The sequence below is a fragment of the Lutzomyia longipalpis genome, chromosome 1 (genome assembly GCF_024334085.1).
Source record: "Lutzomyia longipalpis isolate SR_M1_2022 chromosome 1, ASM2433408v1".
NCBI classification, from domain to species: Eukaryota; Metazoa; Arthropoda; class Insecta; order Diptera; family Psychodidae; genus Lutzomyia; species Lutzomyia longipalpis.
Genome location: NC_074707.1, coordinates 48,092,793 through 48,117,643, shown reverse-complemented (window position 1 = coordinate 48,117,643; position 24,851 = coordinate 48,092,793). Strand labels below are relative to the sequence as shown.

At 35.3% G+C, this 24,851-nt stretch overlaps 6 protein-coding genes across 6 annotated transcripts in view; 2 read left to right on the top strand and 4 right to left on the bottom strand.

Annotated features, from left to right (window-relative positions):
- The window catches only part of LOC129787935 (uncharacterized), a 69,141-nt gene extending 56,723 nt beyond the window's left edge, over nucleotides 1-12,418 (bottom strand). Inside the window, exon 1 of the mRNA XM_055823792.1 lies at nucleotides 11,317-12,418. The gene's annotated coding sequence lies outside the window, so the exon portion shown is untranslated. The remainder of the gene's footprint in view (nucleotides 1-11,316) is intronic.
- Nucleotides 1-24,851, bottom strand: part of LOC129787983 (protein Peter pan) — a 1,185,971-nt gene that overhangs the window by 837,581 nt on the left and 323,539 nt on the right. The window lies entirely within an intron of this gene.
- The window catches only part of LOC129787980 (L-dopachrome tautomerase yellow-f2-like), a 1,067,766-nt gene that overhangs the window by 719,376 nt on the left and 323,539 nt on the right, over nucleotides 1-24,851 (top strand). The gene's annotated exons all lie outside the window — the stretch shown is intronic.
- On the top strand, nucleotides 9,065-10,252 carry LOC129788031 (glutathione peroxidase-like). Its single transcript, XM_055823999.1, has one exon. It carries the CDS (start codon nucleotides 9,185-9,187, stop codon nucleotides 9,695-9,697), a length of 513 nt encoding a protein of 170 aa, XP_055679974.1. The 5' UTR covers nucleotides 9,065-9,184; the 3' UTR covers nucleotides 9,698-10,252.
- On the bottom strand, nucleotides 22,586-24,138 carry LOC129788013 (peptidyl-prolyl cis-trans isomerase D). The gene has a single exon (XM_055823975.1). The coding sequence runs from the start codon at nucleotides 23,530-23,532 to the stop codon at nucleotides 22,645-22,647; it is 888 nt and encodes a 295-aa protein (XP_055679950.1). The 5' UTR covers nucleotides 23,533-24,138; the 3' UTR covers nucleotides 22,586-22,644.
- On the bottom strand, nucleotides 23,554-24,582 carry LOC129795339 (retinol dehydrogenase 13-like). Its single transcript, XM_055836592.1, has 4 exons — nucleotides 24,527-24,582; nucleotides 24,342-24,460; nucleotides 23,685-24,277; nucleotides 23,554-23,562 (listed from the first exon to the last, which is right to left on the bottom strand). The coding sequence occupies exons 1-4, from the start codon at nucleotides 24,580-24,582 to the stop codon at nucleotides 23,554-23,556; spliced, it is 777 nt and encodes a 258-aa protein (XP_055692567.1).

The following is a 24,851-nucleotide window of genomic DNA, read 5'->3' as shown; positions in this document are numbered from 1 at the left end:
CTCAAGAAGGAGATTCATTGGAAACGCACTCTCGGGCTAAAATGCGCACAGAGAGCAATCTATTTCTGCGCCTCATCCTCCATCCATTGCTTGGATGGATATATGGGAAAAGGGAACTTCTTGGTCGTTCAATGTACTTGATGTACGATCGCGTATTTGGCATATGAAAGATCACTGACGCGATCACTTGACTCGCTGAAATTGTATCACGACTACACAATCTCTACTAGACTGACTTGATGTTAATTCTCTTTGCCTTTTTTTCTGCGATCACGGGACAATTATTTTTCCTATTAAGAGAGGTCTGCTATTTCATCAATAATGATTGATCGGTGGTGCCTTCAAAAGTGTGATCATGACAAAAAGAACGAGTGATTGACAAATATTTGCAGAAATTAATGGAACTGTTTTGCCATTTTTCAATGTTAATTTCTTTTGAATGAAAATAAAAATAAAAAAATGAAAAGTCATTCTGAGAAAGAATGATTTTCAATTTTCTAACGCTCAAAATTTTTCAAAACGTCGCTGGCTGCAAAAACCGTTACGTTTTCATTGCCTCTTCGTGGAAATGTTTTAGAGGGATTATCACAAATTCTTAGGACTTTTCGGGAAAATCTTTTAAGACTTTCCTAACATATGAAAAAATCTTTTTTTTTTTCTTAAATTCCTTCATTTCGTAGCAACATATTAATTACCATACTCCACTGCGATGATTTGCACAGTCACATGTAATAAAATCTCATACTTTAGCAGATTAAAAACCCAGCGCAAGAAATTTAATGTGAAATGTACTGATAGACCCCTCATTTGCCATTTAAAGCTCCTTGCAAACATGTTAATCCCATAATGACAAGAAAAGTATCTTCTACTCTCAGCAAATACTAAGTCAGCGTGAAGTAGAAAATCTTCAATGGATTTAACTTCTCAGCCTATATTAATTGACAGCAATTAATGTTATGTTAGTGTGCCTACGCAATGCGAAATCCAGCGAATAGAGGAGATTGAGAGCAAAAATTTTGCATATCAGAAAAATTTATCCTCTCTGGGTGATGCAAGAAAAAATATCCAAGAATATTTGATAGATAGAATAGCTATGTGGAATAGAATTAAGAACAGAAAAAATGTTAAGTGTTACAATTTTTCTTGGAAAATCTGTTAGATGGTTTTTTTTATTAAAAAAAAAAAACATTAGAACAAGTGGCTAAACGAGACCTACGACAATTCAGACAGACAATCAAGAACATTGTCGTAAAGAGCCATTGCCTGGCAGAAGCTGAGGAGATGACAAGGTGAAAGAATTAACAGCAAACATTGATTCCAAATAGATTTGCATTTAGCATGGCGCGAAAAAAAGCAAAGCGAAGCAAAATGGAGAAGAAGTTGAGGATTTCAGGAATACGATGATGGGGTCAAGTACCTTTCTTTGGGAGAATTCACATTTTATCCGGGAGAAGCTTTCAAAAATTTATAGAGTGGCGCGGGACAGTGGCGGAGATTTTGGTTAAAAGAGGAGGACCCAAGAGAGAAGATTACATCACATAGTAAATTTTTAAACAACCGCACGATGCTCCACAGCGTATAAAATATCCATTTTCTGGGTTATTTGTCTAATCTAACACACTGCGGGCACACACTCAACATGAGAGACATTTTCCCTGGACTAATTTCGATCATTTACCGCTGAGTGATCAATTCTCCTTCAGGTGGGCCCCATCAAAGTTAAGAGCACTTTAATCGTGTGATGATGGCGCAATTCTATCGCCACACTTTTGTCTCTTTTGTCTCCAGGGCCATTTATCAAGATCCCCAGGCGCAAATCTTCCGCATCTTTGTGTAAGACGGGAGAGGAGGCGGAAGAACTTTTTTTTGGGGGCAAATGGAGAAAGGAATCATTAAAGAAATTAATACTTTTCATCACAAAATTAAATGTGTGAGAATGGCGTAAAAATTTTCAACTGTTCAGGTGGGAAAAAAACACCATAGAATAGTAATTTTCTTTACCAATCCTGTGAGAACATTAAACTTCTCGTATTTGAGAGAACGTATAGAAAATTCATAGGAAATGTCCTCAAGGGTTTCAAAGTACAATTTAAAGTATAAAAATTCATTCTTGCAGCGAAGAGGAAGCTCCAATCAATCATCTTCCTGACGAGATGATGCCTCTTAGGGTGGAAAAACTACACGTGAAGCATCAATTAGCATGCAGTAATTTACCTCCCATACTACTTATTTTCGCATCAATAATGCACCTCATTATGGGCAATGGGTTTTTTGAGGCTTTGACGCCTTTCATGGCACACAAAAAAAATTCCCCAAACAAAAGAAGCCTTCCATCCAAAGCAATTAATACATCAAAAAGCTTGAATGGCACGTTGTTTCACGATCAATGTACAGATTTATATTCAAATGCCTTGCAATAGTTGTGCGCGACCTCCAGTAGAGGAGGAAGCCCTCATCTTATGAGGATGGTACCACCAGATACAAATCACAAATGCACTTTGCACCATTGTTGCATCGCTCCCAACCAAAGGAGTGACTTATTATTTCTTATTTATTCACACACCGTATACTTATACATGACTAACATGCTAGCAGCAAAATGAGGGAGAAGAGAAACATAAATCAAAGACCTATTGACGCCCAGACTCCACAATTAAGATTACAACTTCAAATTGCACATAGGGAAATGACATGAACATAATGTTTGTGCTGCAGAAGATTTGATCATCATTGAGTAGCTTTTTGGACAAACTGTTGAACGGGCAGCTAAGGTAAAACTCTTCTCACCAATTTAAAGAAGAAGATTGCCCCAAAATGTGGATTTTTAGCACGCAAAAATCCACTACGGGGCAAATTTTGTAACAATTTTTGCGCAACAATGTTTGAAGAACCTTGAAATGCAAATGGCAACGTGTTAACGCCTTAGAGCTACACACACACTATATACTGATTAGAATAAAACGATAAATTTCATGGATTTTCTGAAAACGGGGCTGTCTAAAACAGCATAACAATTTTGAATTAAAATTTGTGTTTTATTGGCTTTTTCAAACAGTACCAAACCCGGGAAATGTTTATAGAATTAATCGACATTTAAATCAACCGTTTAATTAGGGATGTATATAGTGAGATTATTTGAATTTATTACCTTCGTGGGTTAAAGGGGAAATTCCATTGAAAAGAATCTTTTCCGATTCTTTAAATGTACGAATTTTAGGGGTGTAGCCAGTAAGGTTATTTAGATGTCTAAGATCACCTGAAAAGTTATGGTAGTTCAGGATTTTTGTTAGAGGTCCAAAGTAATTATTTTGAGGATAAGAACTTTATAATTAAAAAATTGGTAAAAGTACTTTTAAACGTTAAGAGAAAAACGTCAAACGTTAGAATTTAACGAAGAAATTGAGAAAAATCTACAAAAAATATTAATATGATAAACTTAAATTCCTTAATCGCTATTTTTAATTCATTTTAGGATTAATTAAAATTAAGAAAAATAATTTTTTATATAAAATACCTCTCTGAAAAAATTTCTGACTACTCCTCTGACAAATACAAGAAGCTTTGTTAATTAAAACTTTTCAAAGCACCAAAAGCTCTCAATGACAAACCCCTTTTGGCAAAAATTTGAATTGTGTCTCAAATTTCTAATTTAAATTAATTTTTTGGACGTATGGCAATTTCCAAAAGAAGTTCAGCCTTTCCATTTCATTTTTTTTCTTTTCAATTTAATATTAATATTTATAGGCATTTGAGACATTTTCCAACTCTTTTCACTTGTGCAAATGAATGTTTTCAGAGAGACTCTTTATTGTTTGATAAAATACCATAATTCACCAATTTTCACTATCACATGCATTTAGTAAAATGAATATATAAAATAGCTTCAAGGGGACTTTCCATTGAATTGGCAACGACATTCTTCTTTTGCATAAAATTGATCGAGTGATTGGAAAAAAGTGAAAATAGCCATTTAGCGTGCGTGAAATTGATAGTGCAAAAATACAGGTTTTTTCTTCTCCTAAAATAATATGAAAAACTCTTGTGGAAATTTTTTATTTTGTACAAAGTCGTGGAAGAAATTTTTTGAGTTTGTAATGGAAAAAGACGAAAGGTGAGAGTAAATATTGGGTGAGATACATCGGGAATTTCTGAGAAAATAATCGTCTTGCAGCAAAATTGCAATTTATTGAGCACCCCAGTGTGTTTCATCAAAGTATATATAGCATGAATGTGTAGCTATGTATGTACATATATAGTTTGCAGAGAGGCGGTGTAAATGAAGAATTTTCTTGAGCAAACGGCAGTGAACGATAAGTTGGTGATAAAACAACGCGGGAAATACATGGAAATTCGCAATTAACGGATGATTAATATTACGCAAGCGTTTTGACCAAGTTCTAGAGCCACCTCTCCATATCCACATAATCTCGTGCGCTCTCTCTCTCTCTCCCCTTTAAGGCACTTAATACAACACCTAATAGATTTTCAAGTTTTCTTGAAGAAATATTGCCATCGTTTTAGCGAAAACTATTAAACGGGAATTTATAGATTTGAATAAAGTCATGGTAAACACTTCTTGTACGACGATTTATTCACCATCTTCCCATAGATATATAATTCTCTACAGCGCGCATATATAGGTATTTCCATCCATTTATTCATTAAGGTGTTGGATTTTTCACATGGAACATGATATTGGTGCGCTTTTCTTTCATTTCACCTGTTCGCGCGCCAAAAACACACCGTTAGGCCGTGCAATTGAAATTCACTCATCTCACCGCCACCTTTTTGTGTTTAGCCCATCACCTTTGCATATGGTCCATGAGCACGCAAAGATGCCCAATTGATGGTCGCGATGCGTGGTGCCCGAATTGATGATGCTGATTCAATTAAAATCTTCCATGGAAAATCCTTTCACTCGGACAATTTGTGATTACGAGCGCATCGATTGAAATGTCCATAATCCAATAATGCTTCAAGGAATGGATAAAAGCTTGGGTGCTAATTGAATGTTGCCTCCGCAATAAATTAATTTAATTGAGATGAATAAACTAAACATAGACGTGCACGCTATCATTTTCATAAATATTCAATTGCTAATTAATGCGACTCTTCACCATCTTCAAAGTTCAATTTAGTCGCAACGTCTGGGGGCAAATTGAATTTATTTTAATGCTGAAAATTATGTGATTCACATAAAAAATATTTGGATGAAATAACATTGATTATTGCAAATCAATAAGAAAGTTTTTGTTCAAAATAAACTCATTATCAAAAGAGCTTAACATTAGAAATTTAATTTTGAAGAATAATAATAAATTTGTGATTTAATGAAACCCGCGTATTTACTGTAACCACAGTTAAACTTTTGAATATTTCATTTTAAATTTTCAAATATTAAACCCAAAAGGAGTCAATGAACTTTACTGAAATTGTTAAATTTTATATAAAATGAAAGAACTAGCTGATTAATAAAATATTTTGTAATGATTGTTATGCCATATTTGTTCCAAAAGAATAATTTAAAATAAAAATATTTTTTTCTAAAAAAAAAAAACACTCAAAATATATTTTTCCTCTTTTTGGTTTATTTTTCAGGGGCGCAGAATAAAATGAATTTAAAATTTTCTTCTGGAAAAATCCCATCATTATCAATCTTAATGGATCGCTCAAAGAGTTCTTCGGAGTTTTCAGTTCATTCTAATCAGCCTCATGAAAAGCTTCTAAGAAAATTTTACATCTTTGGTAAAAGTTCTTCGCAAATAATTAAATTTTCTCATCTGCTTTGCAAGATAAGAAACGCATAGTGTAAGCTCACTCAAAGTTCAAATGAGGGTTAAACTAAACATCATAAATAGCTCAAATGAATTTAAATATGTATATTTGTATATATTGCAAAAATTTCCTGAAACGGGAAATCTTTGGCATTTTGCGGGACTTATGACATACCCCCTGATGCTGATTTTGATGACTAATAACATCTAAACACGAAGATCCTGAGTAAACTTTCAACCGTGGATGTGAAGCAAGACAACCAGAGTGGCTGGTAAGATGCCACTAACGGTGAGAAGATGTAAAAGGAAACATGTTTTGGAGTGAAAATAAATTGGTGATCATTCAGCAAAAAGCGGCGTCAACCCACAAATTTGCAAAATATCGTATGACCATCTCGGATGTAGTGTGAGGATTGTATTTTTTAAGGCATTTTGCTCCATGATACAAGTCACACACGATAAGATTCTTCCCACAAACGTATGGAGATTTGCCAATTGATTGTCGCAGAAGCCGCGCGCGAGAAGAGGTGGAGGAATTGCGAGATTTTCTATAAATACAATTGCAATAAATCTCGCGGCACATTCATAGCCGCCGAGTGATCCTCGCAAAGCAGCAGTGGTGGGCAAATGGGAAGGTACTGCGAGGTGATTTTCGCATCGTTTCACAGCATCCCTGCCGTATGGAGGAGAGTGCTGTTAGTGAAGCATCCCGGGTGAGATGCTTGGGAGGGAATCTCATGTACTGCCCATTGAGTTACTCCCCTTTAAATGTCTTTCCAGAGAGAGGCATCATCGAGGAATTGGCGGCCTTTTTCTCACCAAACATCCATTCCCTGCAACCCCTCGCACCACCACACCTGGCGAGTTTTCTTTAGCTTCTCTGTGCAACCACATGCGTTCTTCAACCACTGTGCAATGTCCACAATTGATTGCCAGAGTGCCCAAGATTAATTATATTGTAGATCAAACTCACACGTTTCAAATTGCCAACATTGCAGAGAAGTTTGCACCCGTAGTGGTATTTCCCCCAGAAGGAAGATCCCCCAGGAGAGATTCCTTTGCTAAAAGCTTTTGAAATTTTATTGAAATTTCTATGAAATTTTCTCACAAAGATAATTTTATAATCATTCTCGCAACAAATTAGTTAATAAAGCATTTAAATGAATTTAATGGCAGAAAGTTTAAACTTGAAGATTTTAAAGTTGAAAGATTTGTAGGATAAAAAATGAGCTTTTATCATAAAAAAAATCCACGATTGGGATTGATAGACATTTTCCTTTCTATATATAAACTTCTCATCAGGTTATGAAAACTTTCTCCTGCCAGTTTATTGTCTTCGCAGTGCGTCGATTTGAGGATTACGCGCCTACATAACTACAGCTGAAGATCACAGCTAAGGCTTTCTTTAGCTGAGGCTCAGACAAAGTTGAGACTAAAAAGCTATTGAATTTTACAGAGTGTCTCATTGAAAAAGCAACTTTAAAATATTAATCTTAAAAAAATTAAAAAATTTTCAAATAATGGTGGATTCTGACAAAGATCTTTTCTATTTTCTTATCTTACGATTTCTTTTCATCTTCAAGATTCTTGGTATTCTTTAAATGTATTGCAAGATTTTGGCAGTTATGTTATAGCACAAAAATGAAAAGAAAATTTTCTTTAGAGTGAAAAAATTTCATAAAGAAATGCAAAGAATTATTAAAATATCAGATTTCAAGATTTTGATATTCTGAGATCAAAAGGAATTTTAGGAAGAAAATTTCAAGATTGACTTCAAAATTTTCCATTTTTCGTTTTTTTTTTATTCAGGACATCCTTACTGATCAGGATATGACAAGGAATTCTTCAAGAAATCGATCAAGAAAAATCCTCTTTCAAATTTAAGTAGAGTTCAGGAAACTCTTAAAATTTATTGTAATCCATTCAACAATGTCGAAATGAAATGTTTATAGTTTTCCAAAACCCTAAACGAGCAAGGTCTTACTGTAGGGGAGAGCGGGGCTAATAAAGTCACTTAAGGGTTTGGAAAAAGCCTAAAATATCATATTTCCTAGCTAGATAGAACAAAATGATCTGAGAAACAGTTGTAGGGCAGTAAATTTCCTAAAGAAATGAGTTATACATTTCGCTTTATCTGTTTGCAAAATATGATATTTTGAGCTTTTTCTAAACCCTTAAGTGACTTTTTTAACCCCGCTCTCCCCTAATGAGTTTTAGTATAAAATAGAAAATATTCCGATTGAGTAAAGTATAAATTTAAATATCATTTTGATGAGAATGATTTCACCAAACAAAAGGAAGAACCTTCAAAAAGGAATGCAAATTTTTTATCATGAGGAAAGAAAGAAAAAAAAAAGATTTAATGGACAAGGTGCAAATTCTTTCATTATTTATACATTACACCGTTTTAGTTTTTTCTTAATGAATTTCATTTATCAGTCTAGACTATGATTTAAAAAATATTAATTTTCCTGCTTAATGGAGACTAATTTTATTGCAATCTGATCAAATTGATGTCCTTAATTGATTTTTTTTTAAATTGAAAAATAAATTATTTGACGAATTCCTTAAAAAAATAATTGTTCATAATGTTGCATTATTATTGAGGCACTCTGTAATTTACAAAATTCTTTACACAATAAACTTTCTTAGTCACCACCTTGCAATATTGCACGGATCTTTCTCTAATATTTCAAAGGTAATTTTCACACCTCTCTCTCTCGCATAGAGGTGTTGCTGAAATATCGTCGTAATTCTTTTCTGTACCATCGAAGAAGTGCAATAGATTGAAAATAGTGGCGAAGATCGGTAATTTAGGCGGTACTGTTGCAGAAACACCTGCAAATCCCATCCCAGCATCTCTTGCTCACCTCTTGCATTCCCAAACAACGAACAAATAATCCTCCTACCTAATTACAATCTTGTGAAATTTTTTTTTATCATCACCTGACATCCTGAGCAGCCTGAGAGGTGTCTGAATGGCTTTTAAGGGTTAATTTAATGCGCCAACGACGCATCGCATTTCCTCGTGCAATTTCTAGGAAACCCTCATTCGGAAAATCTCTGTATACAAGCGCAAAAGTACTTTGCATACGTTTTACACACTAACACACCTTTCAATTTGTCCAAACAGAAGCACAGGTAGGTACACAGAAATGTGAAGAAAGTAGATTTACGCAAACTAGACCTGTTTTACGTGGTACTTCATTAAAAATGTATTTCGTTACTAATTAAGTTCATGTGGTTGACTGTTTAATTGCTCACATAGACTGAGCGAGCGTGGAAAAATTCTTTAGTCTCACCTTGTCCCTTGTCGCGAGGAGTGACACCTCCTGAACTCACAGCCAGAACCTCTTGGAAGCACACAGTGAAAATTCTATATAATTTCAATTTCCTCCGACTTTGCGGAAATGAAAAATTCCAAGCTTGGCGATGCCTCAACAGCGAGGAATCTCTACGATTTCTCAGCATACGACTTCGAGGGGAATCTCGTGAGTTTAGCCGAGTACGCAGGGAAGGTAGTAGTGATTGTGAATGTGGCAACAAAGTGTCTTCATGCAGAGAAGCATTTCAGGGAATTTGCGTACCTGGCAAAGAAGTACCGAGACAAGGAAGGACTTCGCATCATTGCCTTTCCATGCGATCAATTTGTGAGTGAGCATCGCGATGCCAATGATGACTTTGAGTGCCTCATGGACATGGCAGAGCCACCGTGTGACTTCTTTGCCAAAGTGGACGTAAACGGAAGCAACATGCATCCACTGTGGCAGTGGCTGAAGAAGAAGACTCACTCTGTAGGGGTTAATTTCATCATGTGGAACTTTACGAAATTCATTGTGGATAGAAATGGGTATCCTGTGGAGCGATTTTCGCCAAATACGAGCCCCATGGAGATGGAGAATCTGCTTCTTAGATTGTTTTAATTCAACTGCGTGATGCTGATTCTAAATTACTTTGCAACTTTTTTCTCTTCTTCTTCTAAAAGCTTCTTAGAGAGATCTTTTGCACATAATTCGAATATACATTGTTGTACAATTAGAGGGGCTATTTTGGATGAGTTATGAATTTTTATCTCCGGAAATTTAATACAAAAATTGGAATTTTGTTCAAATAACGGAATAAATAATTATGATTAAGTCTTTAGCATAAAAATTTGATGATATTCTTTGTAAATTTTAATATTGAATTTTTTATTCAATATGCTTGTTATTTTATGATTAAGGGTTGGGTTTTATTGTACATTTTTAAAACTAAAAATAAGAGAATAAAAAAAAATTATGAAACAAAATCTAAAGGTTCTAAGTAATCTGCGAAAGTTTTATTGAAGGCATGGATTGATTGGTTTTACTTCGTTTAGAACCTTTAAATATAAACAAAATTCTTTTTAACAATTTTTATCTTTTTCTACACTTTTTAATCTTTCAAATGTAAAAAAAATTGTTAATTTAAGATAAATCTTCATTGAATAAAATTACTTTCTTATTCACAAATTAATTGATTATTTATGTGTAACTACACCCAGAATAAAATAATAGGGATGTTTTGTAGGATCTTAGAAGAAAAAACTTCTACATTTTTAAAGAAATTTTAATCCAGGTTTGCTCTTTTTGCGGAAAGTTACACTCGAAAAATCCCCTTATTGCCTTTGACTACATAAAAAGTTTTTGTTTTCTCAGAACTTTAGAACTCTTTATTCTAAATTTTAAGAATGTTAGTTAAAAATTTACGTTTTCAGACTTTTTTTTTTAAATCAGTCATCACAAAAAGTTCAAAAATTCTCATTAGGCTCTTCTTTATCAATTCTCCTCCTAAAAATTATAAAAAAAGAAAGCTTTTGAGAGCTTAAAAAGTCTATTAAACCCCTTTCAACACACAAAAAAAAACTTCTTTCAATTAATTTAGCCTAAATTAGAATTTTCCGAATTTTCTGGTAGAATACAGAGAATTTTAAAAGCTCCCACCAAGTTCTTTTTTCTAAAAATATTTTAATTAACAAAAAAAAAAAGAAATTTAATCTCACAGCGATTAACGAATAAACTCAACACTTAAACCTTCTTGAAATCACCCCTCCAGAACTTTCAGCGTTTATTGCATTCAATGCAATTTATGGAGGATGTTTATTACTCCATTTACTGAATGATTGGGGATAAAAACTTTATAGGGCTTATGAGCACCCTGTAACAGAATTCTAACTAAACTCTCAGTCGAACTAATGGATAACTTCGAATAAAGATCTTTTCTTCTCAGTTTGTTTCAACCTTCCATTGAGGGTTTTTGCAACAAAAAATCCTTCAAGGTGTTGAGAAAATTAATTTGCAGCACTTTGGAGAAAATTCACAAAATTAAGATCAATCACTTTTCATTTAACATTATCATTTAACAAGATTAAGAGCTGTTTTTGGGATGTTTTTTTTTAAAAGATTTTTCAAGTTAAATTGAACATTTTCGAAGCATGTTCATTCGGTTCATTCACAAAATAACCTTCTGCGGAGGATCGCGTGAAAATAAGAGAAGCAATATTGATGGAAAACAATTAACTCACCTCGTAAAAGTGTTGTGATGAAGTTCACGACGGTGTAACACGGCACAGGAGCCAACAATGAGCAAAATGATTGCAATCAATATTCATTTCTCATGGAGGAAGATCACTCGGCGAAATGTTCAATCACACGGTGTGGGGATTTCAATGAGTCTCGTGTTTATTGCCCAAGACGTGTCATCACTCTCTTTTATTTTCTTGCCCACCGTGCACAATTACCAAATTGCCTGTCACAAACACTTTTCGTGGACCCACCGCATGAAATTCTTCTGCATTTACTCCAAAGTCTTCATTCGTCATGTTAAAATGAAAGAGTTCTTTTGCGCCTTCTTTTTGCAACTGTTCAACACTTTCTTGGATCGTTTTTTTTTTTTTTTGCTTACACTCAATCGTTCCTTCTGACTAAATAAACTCGTCGGCAATTTTTTTTCTTTGCACCATTCATCAGAAAAACTCTCTTGTGTGCCCTCCAGGTTGAAGTCTCTTTTTTTTCTCTTCTCTAAACTTGGTTATATGTAGCTCCTCGTAATATAATAATTTAATTGTTATAATTCACACGACTTGTTCTATATTACATTTTATGCGCGCACACACACTGATGAGGTACAAAAGGTTTTTCATATTGCACTTGAATGGGATTTAGTGTCATGTGTAATTAAGATGAGAGAGAAGAAGAAGAAAAGGCGCCCAATACCTCCACGAAGCACTTTTACACCACAATTTTCACGTTCAGAGCGCTCTACCTTAATTTCCTGCGAGGGTGGATTATTTAATTTTAATTTATTTACGGGGAGAGATCACTTTCAAAAAAAAAAAAAAAAAAACGCGGGAAAAGATTAAATTTTCAAATAATAAAGTCCTCGTTGTTGCCACAGTGAGCAAGTTCAAGTTGAAGGAGCTGGAAGCGAAGAAGTGGAAGAACACGAGAAACACCTTATTTCCACCTGATGCTCTCTCCTCTAATTGTGTCCATCAAGGCCGCTGGTTCAACGGCGAATGCAATCTACCTTCTTTGATATCAAGACGTGCTTGGGAGCCACAGAAACACACATGAAGATTCACACAAGACTTACCGCGCGCGCCGTGCTGTGATATTTGAGGAGATGGAAGAGCAGTGGATGGGGCATTGGGGAAGAGATCGCGCTCCTCCAACTTGCTGTGCGATCTCTATGCGGAGGAAAAATTCAACCGAAGTGGTGGAAAAAAAAGTGTGAGAGATGTTTCTCCTCTCTTGGGCAGTTTTTTCATCTGTTGTCTTCATGCTGCTGCTTCTCGCGTATTTTCTCTCTCTCACCTGAGCTCCTCACCTGGGCTTTCTCGTACAGGGGAAGGCTGAGATTTTTCCATAAAGCTTTGCATTTTCATTTTTTTTTATCAGCACCTGGGAAGCACCTTCAAGTATTTCGAGGAGCCAAGAAATCCGGAGAATATCTAAATGAAGAAAAAATATAAGAAATCACGCACTTTGCACACTTCCAAGTTCATCCGCATGTTCAATAAAACTAATTCCGCGATTTAAAAATAAATGATTAAATTAATAAATTGAAATGAAGAATTTTAAGCATTCCTTCAAAAGAATTTTTTTTTTGAATAAATTCTTATCGGGACTTTATCAAAATTTACATTTCTAATAAGAGAATTCCATTGATTGAAATTTGCATAAGATGCGGTTTGCGTCAGAACGCGATGTTTTGGGCGAAACATGATTTTTGATCAATTCATAGAAGACAAGCGGTTAGTGATTAAAAACAACATTAATTGCAAATTTATAAAACAGTCTTTGAGAATCTCTTCAACGGGATTTCTTTTTAACTGAAAATTAAAACAAATAAATTAGAATTTTTCAATTAGAATTTATTGTTGCTTAGAGGAGAATAGAATATGGTGAGAATGACGTTCTAACAATGAAATAAAATTGATATTAAATTTATTTAGGCTTCAGAAAACTTTAGATTTAACCCGGTTTTATCTGAAAATTTTTCTGATAAAGGAAAGTAATATGTAATTAGATCTTTGTAAAATTATACAAGTTCAAGTTTTTTTTAATGACCAGAAGAGATTCTTTATTAGGATCGAGATTCTCTCTTTCTTACAAGATTTATTTTTAAAGATTTTTGATACATATTGTGATAAAAAGAGCGTGTGGACGTGAAAGGGTTAAAATAATACTTAACAGACGTTCAAAGCTTTCTCAAATCAAATAGTTCTCAACACTTTGTCTGAAATTAAACTCAAGGTACTTTGTTGATCTTGCAATACTTTTCCAATTGTTTTTCATGCCCCCCCCCCTCCCCTAATGGAGGCCCCAAAGTGCGTCAGAGAAAATAATTCCTCTACAGCATGATTTTCAATAGAATTTCACTTGAAAATTCTCCACAATTCTCACCTTTTTGGCACAACAGCAATGATGGAGAAATTTCGCAAATGGCACTCGTGAAATTTTCCTCATTCCAACTCACATGGTGAGGAGAGATTTTGAAATTGTTTTGCCTCTGGAATTCCGTATTGATACTCGGGGTGAGATGATGATGACATTCCAGGTAAAGCTAAAGAATTTGATTGAGGAAAAAACACACGCAATGAACGCTAAGACGTGGTTGTCATTAATTTGAGAGTCTTTCCTTCGCGTCTCCCATTGATTTGGTAATGAGGAGTTCAAGTGTGCCCTCGCCGATGAGAAACTCTAACGTGCTGTTTGACCAACAACACCAAAATCCAATCGTGCTGATCATCTAAGAGAGTTAAAAAAATCCACCGATCAGGCATGACGCCATGTGAGCACACGACAAAATCACTCAAAGTGTATTAAATATTATTTCCAACTCGCTGTGAGATTTTATCGGGGCACTGAGATGGCAAAAAGCCCCTCACAGACTAAAGAAAAAGAACCAAAAAAAATGAAACTTGAGGAAAGAGCCGAAATTAGAAGGAGCAAAAATTCACATATTAGAGATTTGTGGATGTCGATTATAAAATTAACTGGTTTCCCATCCGCTGTATGATCAAATACTCCCCTTTGGGGCGAATCGCAGCGGCCCCAACATTGAAATACATTCTTCTTCTTGTACAAACTGGAGTGGTTTAATTAAGGAAACGTGTTGAAAATTACAAGAAGAGAGTATTTTATGTGAAAATTACACTCAAGCACATATTTCAGATGCGAATTAAAACTGGGATGAAGTGGAGGATCATTTGTGATCACTTTTATGATCGTTCCTGCCCTCCTAGTTTGCTCACTTCAATTTCTTGACACCTCTCTGCGCGGTGCAGTGTGGTTTGTTAATCTATACCACCTATCACACTGGCAATTTGTCCAGCATCGTGTTTCTCCAGCCCGAGATTCCATTAAATTCTCCTATTTGGTCTACTCAATCACACGCCAATTGCAGAAGCTCACCTCCGCCTCTTTAGTTTAGAGATTGGACTATTCAGAAGAATATTTATTGTATTACTTATATGCTTTTATAGATGGACTTTAATCAATTTCCAGTTGAAATCGCTGCAATTATACATAGCAAGTTTTTTTTTCTTAGATAGAGGGTGAATCTTGTTTTCTTCCAATTAATTACTCTCTGATTTCTGATTGCAGTCAAGCCTCCTTTTATAGGAGAGAGTGGGGTTCATTAATTAATTGCAAAGAAGACTTATTTTTTTTTAGTTTGAATAGTTAAAAAAAAAACATTTTTCTTAAAAATTTTCCATGTTTTCACATTTGGGGGACGAATCTGTAAAAAAATATTTTCCTTATTTAAACACCTTGAAATTTTATAAAAGACTTTGAGAATTATTGCTTTTAAAATCATTCATTAATCTTTTCTAATCCAGAAACCTTTAAAATTGATGCGAAGGGGTTAAACATTTTAAGAAAAATATTAATTTGCTTTAAAATATTTTTTATGAATTTTAAAATTAATTTTCTAGGAAATTCTGTAGGTAGTTCTAGCGAAATTCCAGGTAAAGATTTAATTAGAAAAGAATTTAATTCATTTTTCAAATCTTCTAAATTAAATATATTTTTATTATTTAGCCTAATCCTTGTATTAAAGCAGCATTTATCAAGTTTGTGTGATCAAAAGACCACGATCGAATAAATTGAATAAAATTGATTCCCACCCAAATTATCTTCAGAAGTTTTTTTTTCACGACGATTAAACATCCCATTGGTGGTTTTTCTTCATGGCGTGAGATTGTAATTTTCGGAAGTCATTCAATCGCGCTATTCCATGGGAAGCAAAATAGTCCCCAAGAAGGCGTGAAATTGCTCACAGTTTCTTCCTTCTTTGCATCCATCAATACCTATTGTTGTTCTCATGCTGTTCTCCCTCTTCTATCTGCGTCTTGTTTGAAAATATGGCAAAATTGATGGACAACGAATGAGAGGAAAATGCCGAGAGTGAATTATTTGATTAAATTCGAATGATAGCAATATTGATTCAATGTCTTCATCAATGTTATATGTGAGTTCATTAAATAACCTCCCTCCGGGAGTGGAAATGCAATTAAAAGTCACTCTATATTGCATTATGATGGTGGTGTGTTTATTTTTCTTGCCAATGGCAGGAACTCTTTCTTCCTTCTTCATCATATAAATGGGGTTTGCACACAACGCTTCAAATGTAGATCAATTTAATGATCTTCATTGCTTTCCTGGAAGGTGAGGTGTTTTTATTAATACACCTCTATCACATTGCAGGGAGAAATTCCTTTAGGAAATGAGAATTTTATATGCTGTTGATTTCCAGGAAGAATATCTGATTAAATTGTTTTGTGATCTATGCTAGAGAACGAGATGATTTGTAGAAGATTTTTAGTGAGAAATTAAAGGATTAAAGACCTTCAATTTATTCTTCAAATTCCTTTAAAAAAAAAGGTTTATTAATCCCCTTATTTGTCCCTTGACGTGTCATTGGGAAATATTTAGTTAGAGAAACAAATGATGAGAAAGAAGTTGGAAGAAAAATGTTCAAAGCCTTGTTCTAAGCATGGGAACATTTTCGAGTGAATATTAATCAACATTTAACTTAATAGCTACGAGAGCCAGTGAAGCCCAAAAATTCCATTGAAGCGTTGCTAATCGAGGGAAAATTTCAGGTACACTCAATCGCGAGAAAAAGATCATGAATTGAGTTGCTTGTGAGGAGCCGAATCAGAGCAAAATTAGCTGGGATATAATGATCTCTCTGGCGAAGGAAATGCAAAAAGTAAAAGAATTATAATAATAAATTTCAAATTAAACTCCTCATATATTGAGTAAAATTGCTACAAAGTCTGACTGTGAGAAGAATCATTGAAATCTTCCTCTCAGCTGTCTCTTTGGTACAGAAACAATAAAAGTCACCATAGCAATTTCAGTAGCAATCCCGCGAGTGAATTGTACGGAAAAATTATATGCTGCCGATAAGACGGAGATGTGCAATAGAATTTTATTGATATGACTCCTCCCTTTTTGGATTTAAATGCCAAAAAAAAAAACAAGAAAACAAAAATTGCTGATTTTGCAGTAAAAATCTCCGCGTGCAACCTCTTTGATTGGGCACAAAAAGGAGAGAGAAGGAGAGAGAAAAAAAGTATTTAAAACGCGGCAGAATTTAATGATCAGTGGGAGAAGACACGTGGAAAAATTGTTATTGCAGAGACCATCGTAAAAGACTTTTAATTGTGCTTGATTGCTGTGTAGTTTATTCTTTTTTTTTTTTTACAAAAGTAGATCATAACTTACGTGAATTTTGTATTTACTTCTTACTACAATTTGAATGTTATCCATCCAAGCAGCACTTTGACCTTTTGGAGGAATTTTGTGCACCTTATTTCTTCGGAGGTCAAATTTTACTTTCTTTTTCGTTCTTCTTGATGAAGACTTTGGCTGTTTGAGCTTTCGTTGTGAGCTTTTCTTCAAAGGTGATTGTTTTTTAGCCTTTAGAGGAAAAATTATGTTTTAAAGAACTTCTTAATGGTATTAAATAATTAATGGTTTACCATATCTGGAAGATTTCCACAAAGAAGCAAAAAAAATTTTTACTTAATTTCTTTTTATTAAAAAATAAATAAATTAGAATTTTTTTCCGCACACTGATTTTCTAAAAAATGATTTTTTTTTTCATAATTGATGTTAAAAATCATTTCTAAAAAAATTAATTATTGACCATTTAACAAGAACAGATATTTTTGTTACAAAATCGACTCTAAATCGCTCAAAAATGTTCTCAAGTTTGTGAAATTAGTTAGGAACCATTCCTTATTAAAGAATTTCCCCTGTAAATATCTGCAACATATGTATGTAATTTTATGTATAGATATCATGGGAATCTCTCAGATAAAATATTTAAAATCTTCAAGATAAATAAAAGAAATAACTTTGATTAAACATCTTTCCACCCACTTGAAGCATTTTATGCGAAGAAATTGACGTTCGTTGCATAAATTTTGCATGCGCGGAATTCAAATGCCTACAATAAATGGCAATCAAATGTGAATTTATATGGATTTATATCTCTTAAATTCTACCAACATTGTTCATGATCATGGTGCGAAGGGGGTGGAAATAATAGAAACTTCATCATATCTTCAAAATAAAGCTAAGAGATAATCAATTAGCTGACAGACTGATGCAGTAGAATATGTATGTGGATTATAGAACGAATAAAATTCTTGTGTGAAGAGTGAGGATGATCCTACGCGTGGAATTTTTGCATCCGAATCTCCCCCTCGAGGGCCATCTTGAGCATCTTCGTGGCTGTTTCCACGAGATATTCATGAAAACACTTCTACGGGCAATGATGAATGAATTATGTGGCCATTTGACGTACACACAAATGCATTGATTTGTTTTGCAGACACTCCGTGCGCGCAAGGGACTTTCTATTTGTGTGAGAAGGTGCTTTTGTGCAGAGCAGAGAGATGTGCGGATGGAAGAAAGATGATCCACACGGTGGAAGAACAACATTTGCACTTAAAGAAACACTCCAATGTTCTTCAAATAAATAATATAGGTACCTAACACACATCTCTCCTCCTCACCAGTCCATTCAGGACGTCTCTTTTGCCCCCTTTTGCGCCCAAGAAGATTTCGCCAAACTCACAAAAGACGCGCGCACCTGAAAATCTTCTTTGCTTGCAATTTCAATGGGCAGAACATATTGAATTTCCCAGCTCAATGCAATTCTTTGGCTTATGGGAAAAACTCTCACCTTGCACAGAGAAAGAAGCTTTTGCATCACAATTTAATGAGTTGCACCGAAGAGACTCTGTTGTGTCCACAAAATCCCAATAAATACACCACACTTTGTTATATCTTTTACCCCAATCTCTCACGTTAAGCTCCCCATATTTGTGTAGTAACTGTTGGGTTTGTTTTAGCAAAATGTTCAACAAGACGAGATAAATGTGCTCAACACTGCTACGGGGAAATAATCATCAATTGCAGAACTAAAAGAGCTGCTTTGGTCATTGTGTGTGCCAATTGCCTCAGAACATGCGAAAATTAGTGGCTCTATATGCCCCATTCGGGATGCAATATTACCCACTATCCATGTATCCAATGTTTGTGCAATAATTTTAAATTTAAAACCATTGTCCAACAGAGAAATAATTTCTGTAAAGCCACCCTAACAATTTTCACATTATATTCTTAACTAAGAAGTTATTCTTATGGGAAAAGGAGTTTATTCATTTTCAGACAATTGAGGCTGTAATGAGTTAACCCTTGGAGGATTTTGCTGGTCATTGTGGACAATTTTTTTTTTATCGTTAAACAACAAAATCTTTTTAATATTGTCATAAATTCATTCTCCGAAAGAATATTTGGAAATAAAAACATTTTCCTTTTGAGAGAAAATTTTAGGGTTAAAATTTTAAGTTTGAAAAATCGTATAATCGAAGGAATAAATGCAAGAAATAATGATAAGAAAATTCTTTACAAGATCTTTATATAAAACAAACAAGTAAAATGATCAATAATGGAGAAATTGACTAAAGTTAAAATTAAAATTCCCTGAAAATTTGAGGATTATTCTTTAACACTTGGAGGATCGAGGTTTCTAACCTCAAAAGTTTCATTTTCATTTTCTCTCAAAAGAGAATATTTTTCCAAGTTGTATTTCGACGATCTTGAAGTAATGGAACTTCCCTACACACAGATATAGAAATTTTCACGATATTTTTTAGACATTTTATTCTGTGACGATTTAAAAATTGTCGAATTGGCCACTTTCGTCAGCAAAATCCTCCAAAGGTTAAAAAAAAATTGGTTCAAACAACTGAAGTAATCAGTTAAAATCTTCCACCATTCGAATTGGTCGAAACGACCGTTTTCCTTCAAATGATTGCAATTCTCGCACAATGTAATGTAATTGAATTATTCAGTCAATTTTACTGAAGTACTTCAGTCGGTTTGACCAGTTCAATTGGTGGAAGATTGAAAGTGATACTTTATTCATTTGAACCATTTTTTTTTCTAAACAGCAAATTAAAAAAAAAACGACGGAAATTTTTATATTGTTTTCAAAATTTCTTTAATAAAATAAGATTTTCAACCAATTTTCAGTTTTCTTGCCGATATTTTGCTCCTCCAACCGATATATTTTAAAAATCTTGTCACTTTACGACCGATCCTGCAGATTTCTTGCCCATCCTGCAGGATTCTTTCACTTATGAAGACAATTCTAATCGTAAAAAGACATAAAGATGTCTCAAAATGAATACACTCCTTTTTCTTGCTCTATAACTCGTGTAACTTATTTCTTCCAATAGGAATAGATTTTTTTCTTCAAAATAGGTAATTTAAATACCAATTAGACTCAAATACAGAACCATGTTATTAATAAAAAATGCCTTCAGAGACTCCCAATGGCCCCAACAAATGCAGAAGAGACAGAGAAACAAACAACATTTAGTCTTTTGCGTCTTCCGCCTAATTACCTTATGCTCTCTATCCACCTACACAGACCAGAAAAGAATTGGAAAAGCATTAAATGAGCGTCCTAACATCGTGTTTCCACGCAAGAAACCGTGGATGTGCTCACAAATTGCCTCCCCCACATGTTGGTCATGAGAAGTTTTGGCGGGAAAAATGCATGCGCGACACATGAGCTTCTGGCGAGAGACAAATTTATTATTTTGCATTGCAGAATCAATGAGAGATAAAGAAATTACATTTTATGAGGTCATGGGTTTTCACTTGAGCCACGCACTTAACATTTTCAGGATGGTGGTGTTAGGAAATGCCAGAATGTCGCGGTTATCGGGAGAGAAGGAAAAAAACGAATCGCATAAGACACGGTGTCTGGTTAGGAAGGGAAAATTGCCCACGTTTTTGCGTGTTTTGCCTCAATCTGTACGACGATTAGTCAGAGAGTCTCACACATTTTTCCGCGAGATTCCATGGGACAAGGTCTCTTCAGCTGGTTGCGGGATTTAGCGCGATGGGAAAAGAGACGTGCTCACGGAGGATGGGACTGATTTGCGTGCTATGCAAGAATCTCTCTCCTTTTTTGCACATTCAATTGAAGATGGGGAGTTATTAATTTTCATACCTATTCTTACTTTGCAGAAGACCTGCAGAAGCAGTTTTGCATGGTAATAAATGGTGTGTGATGGACCTTTTTATTTTGCTAATTGAAAAAATACATACATTGCATAAAATAAATATAATAGATAGACAGGGCTGATAACTTGAGAAGATCTCACACGATCTGTAGTCAAGAAAAGAAAAAAATCTTCTGCTAATTCTTCTTGGCGCGGAAATTATGCAAAAATAAAGAAAAATTGATCTTTTCAACACTGAAAGCTCTATTTATTTTTCACAAAAAAAAACCTATTCCTGGTTTACGCCAAATACGTGTCCCTTTCTCATCTAAATACGATAAGAAAACCACTTAAGACGCATCATTTCGTGCGATATCGCAACCCACGGAATTTGTGATAATTTATGCAAAAGAATTCGTGATTTGAGAGTCTCAGAGAATTGGGTTAGTCCACTAATCCCGGAGAAAAATTGAGAATTTCTTCAAGCAAAACCCAAATGTGGATTCCCGTTCAAACGGTCCCATCTTTTCTTGCGTTCTTCGTCATCATCTCCTCCACCATCAAACCACACATTTGGTGGAGAAAAAATGCAAATTTCTCTAATCTCGAGATATATTTTTGCAATTTAAGGGGAAAAATCTTTCACGATGGTGATCACAGATAAAAGCATTAGGTACGAAAAGAGTTAAAAGAAATTTCTGGGCTATTTGTCACATTGAGACATCTAAAAATTTACATCCCATCCCACCGAGATTTGGCTGAGAGATTGTGAATTAGAAGTGCTCTCGAGGTGATTGATTTGCACCTCTTTTGGGAAGAGCAGAATGAACTTTTTTCTGTTACCTGCAGAAAATTTCCATTTTCTCTTTGCTAAAATTAATTGATTTTTTGTTGACGTTTAAAACTTTGGAGTTTAGAAGGTAATTTTTGCTCTGATTTTTTCGCATTAGTTCCCATCGCACTCTATTTAGCTCATTTAGGTGGAAAAAATTTGATTTTTCGGTGTGAAAAGCGCGAAAATTGTGAAAACCATGAAGCGAGTAAAAATTCGTTGGATTAATTTGCTTTTGAATTCATGTTTCTTCGGTGCTTTTTTCATAAAAGGAGTTTATTCACTGTTATTCGTGTCATAACTTTATTAGAAAAAAGTCTTTACAAGAAGTTGAAAGAAAACTTATTTCCATGCTTAAAAAATTTTTAAAACATTAGAAAAAGGCTTTTAAACGATATAAAAAAATATGAAACGTTAGAAAAAAAATATTTCTAAGAAACGTCAAAGAGAAAAAGGGCAGCAAACATAAAAAAAGAAACGTCAAGGATTCAAATAAACAATCAATATTATGAAGGAAACGTCAAACGTTAGAAAAGGAACCTCAAGCATTAAAAAAGAAATGTCAAAGATTAGAAAAGAAGTTTCAGGCATTAAAATGAAGAAAAAATGTCAGGAAGAGAATGTCAAAGTTTGAAAAGAAACGTCAGACATTAAAAAATATTCAAACGTTTGTTAAGAAATGTCAAATTCTTTTAAACCATTTTTATCATCTTAAAAAAAAAAGAATCTGAAAATCTGTGAATAGATCTGAATGGATTTTTAACACATCCCTAAATTATCGGGATGAAAAATACTTACAAGAGCTCTTTATAAGTTTGCCATGTTGCCCCCACTTCACCTAATTTTCACATAAAAAACTCAAAAAAAAAGAAAATCAAGAAGTAGAAGATTTAAACAAGTTTTAAAAAGAAAAAAATCTTTTTGAGTTTTAAAGCCTTCAAAGCATTTTTATTTTATTCAAAATTCTACAAAAAAATCTACTGAGAAAACATTTTCTGAACCATTTTTGCGTACTTCTCCTCCTCCACCCGCCATTCCGTTTGATTCTTCACCCAAAGCGCCTGAACTTCCTTTTTATCACGATCAAGTCGCTCAAGTGTTGCTTTCGCCTCCTCAAATTGCTTTAGCCCATTGTGAGCTTGAGCTTTGCGGTAGAGCGCCTTCTCCGGAACATTCTGAGCTCTATTTGCAAATTCCATCAAGTACAGAACATCCTCATAGCGCTTCTGCTTCAGCAAACACGCCGCTATGTTGCTGTAGATGCTCTCGAGGAGATTCTGCAGCTCTTCCGGGGTGACGTCATCAAGTGGTGGTTCCTGACTCTCCTCCTGAAGGGGTCCCAGCGACAGGAGGCACTTTGCGGCCTTGTTGAAGTAGTCCTGCGCAAAGAGGGGGTACTTTTTGAACATTTCCACTCCAATTTGTTTGTAGCGCTCCGCCAGGGTGACCACTTCCCGCGCAGGGAGCTCAAACAGGTATCCCCGGAAGTCAATTTGGAGGAGTTTAATCGTGAAGGAGACGGTCTCACCGGATTTTGTTGCAATGCAGCAACGACTCTTCTCACCAATGAGAATTTCCCGCAGGAAGATCTCAATGTAGCAATCAATGGGTGTTTTAGCTGTTCCCAATTCAATCCACACTTCCTGACAATCCCCCTTGCCGAGGATCTCACTCTCGCGCCTATTGAGATCCTCAATGCCGCTCAGGGTGATGCAGCACCTTGAGATCTCTGATGCCTTCACAATGGAGACGAAACGGAATTCAATCAGGAGCTTCTGGAGACCTCTATCGGGATCAGTCCAAATTTTGGGAACTAACTTGCTGTAGGGAGGTGCCTTCCGCACATTTTCCTGCTCATGCGCCATAGTGTGATGCCCAGGAGGGGATCAGAGAGCCTGCTGTGAAATTCCGCCTCCTTGAGATTCTTTATGTAGAATGGGGGCACTTCCGGAGTGAGAACAGCGTGTAGGATGCTCTGAGCTCCTTCGTGGGGAGTTTTCACCACAAATATCCTCACTGGCTTTTGCAGCCACTTGGAGAATTTATTCGAGAGCGGTGGGAAGGTCCTGTAGATGGACGTTTCGGTATTTCCAGGATCAACGCAATGCACGGAAATGTTTGAGTGCTCAGTGAGAGCTGCGAGTCTCCAACTGAAGATTGTTAAGCAGTATTTGCTGTAAAAATACGCCCGGAAACGATCTTCGGGGCAATCTTCGAATTCTCTGTGGTATTCAGGTTGAGGGAAGAGCCAAGTACGTAAATGAGCTTCAGACCCAACGTTTACAATCCTCGCGGGATCTCTATGCCGTCGAAGGGCAGGCAAGAGTAGGAGTGTTAGGAGGAAGACACTGAGGTAGTTTACTTGGAAAGTTTCATCAAATCCATCAACAGTATTCCCCGGAGAAGCATAGAAAATTCCTGCGTTGTTCACAAGAGCATAAATTGACTCAACATTTGCAAGAATCTCCCTTGAGAATAGCAAAACAGAGTCTAGAGATGCAAGATTCAGCTCAGAAATGCGAATATTGGGGTTTCCCGTGGCCAGGGAAATTCTCTCTCTCACCCCTTCGGCTTTTTTGATATCTCGACAGGCAAGAATGAGGTTTGCACCTTTAATTTGGAGTTTAATTAATTACCTGTTGGGGCTTTTACGTACCCTAGTCCTAATCCTTACCTTTTCTGGCCAATTCCTCCGCAAGGGCACACCCAATTCCTGACGTAGCTCCCGTAACGATCACAACTCTTCCCGCCAAGTTCCTCCTACAGCGACACTTTCTCCCCAAGAAATGGTACCTGGAACACCAAGAAAGGAACCCTTAAACAGCTGACCAGCTTTCCCAGGAAAAGCAGCCCTTTTACCGAATAAGAAATGCAAAGGAGCTGAGGAAGATAAAGCAGCAGATTTTTCTCAACATTTCTGCCCCACAGATGCTCGCAAAGCTCACAAAAGACTAACACAAGAGAGACAGGAGATAATTTCCCAATGCCGCGACACTCTAATTTTATTATGTAAAAAAGCGATATTTGCTTATTTTATCAACGAAGCCACCTCATTTTTTTTCTTCTTATTTACATATTTCTTTATGTACAAATTTCTCAGCAGAAGCACAAAAAGATGAAGAGATGGGAAGTTTGTAAGAGATTTATGAGTGGAAGTAGAAGAGAGAGAGGAAAATATGATACT